Source organism: Anoplopoma fimbria, unplaced genomic scaffold, assembly GCF_027596085.1.
Source record: "Anoplopoma fimbria isolate UVic2021 breed Golden Eagle Sablefish unplaced genomic scaffold, Afim_UVic_2022 Un_contig_8995_pilon_pilon, whole genome shotgun sequence".
NCBI lineage: Eukaryota > Metazoa > Chordata > Actinopteri > Perciformes > Anoplopomatidae > Anoplopoma > Anoplopoma fimbria.
Genome location: NW_026553700.1, coordinates 20,001 through 25,189, shown reverse-complemented (window position 1 = coordinate 25,189; position 5,189 = coordinate 20,001). Strand labels below are relative to the sequence as shown.

Sequence of the window (5,189 nt, the reverse complement as noted above, 5' to 3'; positions counted from 1 at the left end):
AACAGTAAAGCCGAATATTTTGTTATATAAAAACAAATGTAGACTTTTGGACCTCACAGCGCTCTGGAGTCTGAAACAATCCTACAGACGCCCCGGGAATCTATTTCTACTATGAGAACATTGTTTATAGAACATCAACTAATAGAAGTGTTGCCAGACCTTTATCTGACAAATACAGAATCACATTGAAGAGACATGGAGGAAACAACTCAGTGGAGAATGTGAAGGTTACTCATGAAGCTTCGAGCTGTGAATCTAGAATGTTAATCGAGAATGTGAATCTAGAATGTGAAGGTTACTCATGAAGCTTCGAGATGTGAATCTAGAATGTTAATCGTGAATGTGAATCTAGAATGTGAAGGTTACTCATGAAGCTTCGAGCTGTGAATCTAGAATGTTAATCGATGAAGGTTACTCATGAAGCTTCGAGATGTGAATCTAGAATGTTAATCGAGAACGTGAATGTGAATCTAGAATGTGAAGGTTACTCATGAAGCTTCGAGATGTGAATCTAGAATGTTAATCGTGAATGTGAATCTAGAATGTGAAGGTTACTCATGAAGCTTCGAGATGTGAATCTAGAATGTTAATCGAGAACGTGAATGTGAATCTAGAATGTGAAGGTTACTCATGAAGCTTCGAGATGTGAATCTAGAATCGTGAATGTGAATCTAGAATGAAGGTTACTCATGAAGGAGATGTGAATCTAGAATGTTAATCGTGAATGTGAATCTAGAATGTGAAGGTTACTCATGAAGCTTCGAGCTGTGAATCTAGAATGTTAATCGAAGAATCTAGAATGTGAATCTAGAATGTGAAGGTTACTCATGAAGCTTCGAGATGTGAATCTAGAATGTTAATCGTGAATGTGAATCTAGAATGTGAAGGTTACTCATGAAGCTTCGAGCTGTGAATCTAGAATGTTAATCGAGAATGTGAATGTGAATCTAGAACGTGAATGTGAAGGTTACTCATGAAGCTTCGAGCTGTAAGTGACGGAACTGATTCAAAGTGATTTTGAGGCGTTGCTGAATGTCGAACTCTTCCTCTAAATGTGATTTTTCTGCACATTGAAGCCAATGATGAGCTGAGGTAGAAGTACAAATAAAAACAGAACAGACATTTATTGTGCCAGAATCTACTGTACATATTCAAAAACATAATGTGTGTACCATGTCGTCCTTAGATACTGAATTACAGCAGCATGTAGTGAATCATATAAAAGGCTAAATGGAATGCTTTGTTCAGTAATACTGATTTGTACCATATAAGGAGGAGGAATGCAGTCCGGTCTCAACCCAACAGAGGTATTACATCACCGCTATATGGCAAGTACCGAGGTCTACCTCCACAGGTGACCACACAGGAAGTCATTCACTCATTGGTCAGGTGGAGTCCGTCACTGCGTCTCCCAGTGAATATAAAGAAGCTCCGTCCGTCCAATCAGACGGAACAGAGGGTGAAGCCGTTGGTGCGTGTCACGCAGTGCTTTTGGTGGGCAGCTCCGTGCTGTTGTGCCGCGTCTTGCGTGACGTGCCGTCGTCTCGCGGCCGGGCCTTCTGCAGGTTGGACATGGCGGCGGTGCGCTCGATGTCGATGAGGGCGTAGAGCTCAGTGCGGCGGGTGGGGGTGGTTGGGGGAGCGGGGAGGTGGGAGTGCGGGGCGTGTGGGGGTTGCTGCCGTCCGAGGCGCCCTTGTTCCCCACGCTGTTGTCCATCTCCACCTCGATGTAGTTGAGGGTTTTGGGCGGCTCCGCGTGGCCCGGCAGCGGCGGCCGACGGAAGTCAAAGTTGAAGACGGTGGGTCCGTCGGTGCGGCGCCGAGCCGTGTCGGGCCGGTGGGCGCTGAGCGGCGCCGTCACGTTCTCTGTGTTGACGTAGTTATGTGAGGCCTCCAGGCCGGGGACAGAGGGTGGGAGTAAGAGTGCTGCAGCAGGCTGTGGGGGTGGTGGTTGTAGCCGTTGAGCGACGGCGTCTTCAGCCCGCTGCAGCCGTTCTCCTCCTCCTCTGAGCTCGGCTTCCTCGCCTCCCACACCGGCGGCAGCGCCGGCAGGTTCTCGTAGTCCAGCAGCGCCGTTCGCCGCTGTGCCGAGTTGTTAACATTCTGCAGGTCGGGTGTGAGGGGGCGGGCGGTGGCGGCGAGGAGCCGTTGAGGGATTGAAGGAGGAGCCGTTAGAGAGTGCCGGCTCGGCGGGGGCCTCCACGTGGCCGTTAGTCTCTCGGGGCTCCTCGGCCTCCTTGGCCTCCTGCTGCCTCTTCTCCTTCTCCATCAGCTGCCTCTGGACCGGGGTCGGGCCCAGCACGAAGCGAACCCCCTGAGGCTCCAGCAGCACCTGGGGCTCCGGCGGGGGGGGGCGGGTCTGACGGCTCGGTCCGGACCCTAGGGGGAGGCGGGGGGTCGGAGGACACAGAGACCGGGGGAGGTGGGACTCTCCAGAGGGGTGGTGACCGTCAGAGGGCTGGGCTGGTCTTCCAGGAGCCCCGTGGTGTTCACATACGTGTGGACCTGAACGAGGAAATAACAGCATGACGACATCATTATCAGAGCAATAACTAATGTTACTAACGATACTAACGTTACTTATGTTACTAATGTTACTAATGTTAATAACGTAACTAATATTACTAATGTTTATATTATCACCGTTACTAATGCTACTAACGTTTATATTATGTTATGTTGGTCATCTCCCGCCTGGACTACTGCAACTCACTACTGGAGCCCCGGCGTCGGCCATCAGACCTCTGGAGCTCGTCCAGAAAGCTGCAGCTCGTCTGGTGTTCAATCGCCCCAAGTTCTCTCACACAACTTCCCTTCTCCGTTCTGAATACACTTCCTGTAAGTCGCTTTGGATAAAAGCGTCTGCTAAATGACTGTAATGTAATGTAATGTTACTAATGTTTATATTATCACCGTTACTAACGTTCCTAATGTTACTAATGTTACTAATGTTAATAACTTTACTAAGGTCACTAACGTTACTAACGTTTATATTATCACCGTTACTAATGTTACTCACGTTAATAATGTTCCTAATGTTACTAACATTACCAATGTTTATATTATCACCGTTACTAATATTATCACCATTACTAATGTTACTAACGTTACTAACGTTTATATTATCACCGTTACTAATGCTACTAACGTTACTAATGTTACTAATGTTTATATTATCACCATTACTAATGTTACTAACGTTACTATTATCACCATTACTAATGTTACTAACGTTACTAATGTTACTAATGTTTATATTATCACCGTTACTAATATTATCACCGTTACTAATGCTACTAACGTTACTAATGTTAATATTATCACCATTACTAATGTTACTAACGTTACTAATGTTACTAATGTTTATATTATCACCGTTACTAATGTTACTAACGTTATCTTACTGTTTATATTATCACGTTACTAACGTTTATATTATCACCATTACTAATGCTACTAACGTTACTAATGTTAATATTATCACCATTACTAATGCTACTAACGTTACTAATGTTAATATTATCACCATTACTAATGTTACTAACGTTACTAATGTTACTAATGTTTATATTATCACCGTTACTAATGTTACTAACGTTTATATTATCAACGTTACTAATGTTACTAATATTACCAACATTACTAATGTTTAACTCTTAAATAAATGTTTAACTCTTATATAAAACAGATCTCAAGGACAGCCTTTTTTAATTTACGTAACATTTAAATCAGTCACTTCCTGTCTCAAAGCAGAAAAACTAGTTCATGCATTTGTTCCCTCTAGACTAGATTACTGTAACTCCTTATTATCAGGCTGCTCTAATAGGTCTCTTAGATCTTTACAGTTGATCCAGAATGCTGCAGCACGTGTTCTAACAGAAACTAAGAAAAGAGATCATATTACTCCAGTATTAGCTTCTCTGCACTGGCTCCCTGTTAAATCAAGAATAGAATTTAAAATCCTTCTCCTCACCTACAAAGCTCTAACTGGCCAGGCACCGTCTTATCTGAAGGAACTTATAGTTCCATATTACCCAACTAGAGAGCTGCGCTCCATCAATGCAGGGTTACTTGTGGTTCCTAGAGTATATAAAAGTAGGATGGGAGCCAGAGCCTTCAGTTATCAGGCTCCTCTTCTGTGGAACCAGGTTCCAGTTTCAGTCCGGGGGGCAGACACACTCACCACTAAGAGCAGGCTTAAGACCTTCCTTTCTGATAGCGCTTATAGTTAGGACTGGTTCAGGTCTATAGTTAGGACTGGTTCAGGTCTATAGTTAGGACTGGTTCAGGTCTATAGTTAGGACTGGTTCAGGTCTATAGTTAGGACTGGTTCAGGTTTATAGTTAGGACTGGTTCAGGTCTATAGTTAGGACTGGTTCAGGTCTGGTTCAGGTTTATAGTTAGGACTGGTTCAGGTTTATAGTTAGGACTGGTTCAGGTCTATAGTTAGGACTGGTTCAGGTTTATAGTTAGGACTGGTTCAGGTTTATAGTTAGGACTGGTTCAGGTTTATAGTTAGGACTGGTTCAGGTTTATAGTTAGGGCTGGTTCAGGTCTATAGTTAGGACTGGTTCAGGTCTATAGTTAGGACTGGTTCAGGTTTATAGTTAGGACTGGTTCAGGTTTATAGTTAGGACTGGTTCAGGTTTATAGTTAGGACTGGTTCAGGTTTATAGTTAGGACTGGTTCAGGTTTATAGTTAGGACTGGTTCAGGTTTATAGTTAGGACTGGTTCAGGTCTATAGTTAGGACTGGTTCAGGTTTATAGTTAGGACTGGTTCAGGTTTATAGTTAGGACTGGTTCAGGTTTATAGTTAGGACTGGTTCAGGTTTATAGTTAGGACTGGTTCAGGTTTATAGTTAGGACTGGTTCAGGTTTATAGTTAGGACTGGATCAGGTTTATAGTTAGGACTGGTTCAGGTTTATAGTTAGAGGGCTGGTTCTGGTTCTCCTTGGTCCAGCCCCTAGATATGCTGCTATAGGCCTAGACAGCCGGGGACTACCTAGGATACACTGAGCTCCTCTCTCCTCTTCTCTCCCTCTCTCTTTATGTATTAATCTCCTATTTATGCACATTACTGATTTTGCTTCTTCCCCGGAGTCCTTGTGCTTTCTCGCTAATACAAATGATCCGTGATCTAACGCGTCCCTTTTTGTGTGACCTGAGCATTATGGTTATGAAACAGGG

General features: G+C 43.9%; 1 protein-coding gene across 1 annotated transcript in view; it reads right to left on the bottom strand.

The window, feature by feature from the left end:
* Nucleotides 1-1,046: 1,046 nt before the first annotated feature.
* LOC129116777 (fibroblast growth factor receptor substrate 2-like) overlaps nucleotides 1,047-5,189 on the bottom strand; it is a 10,589-nt gene continuing 6,446 nt past the window's right edge. The window contains 5 exon segments of the mRNA XM_054627491.1: nucleotides 1,047-1,631; nucleotides 1,634-1,898; nucleotides 1,946-2,128; nucleotides 2,130-2,379; nucleotides 2,415-2,505. Coding sequence (XP_054483466.1) covers nucleotides 1,479-1,631; nucleotides 1,634-1,898; nucleotides 1,946-2,128; nucleotides 2,130-2,379; nucleotides 2,415-2,505 — 942 coding nt within the window. The 3' untranslated portion in view covers nucleotides 1,047-1,478.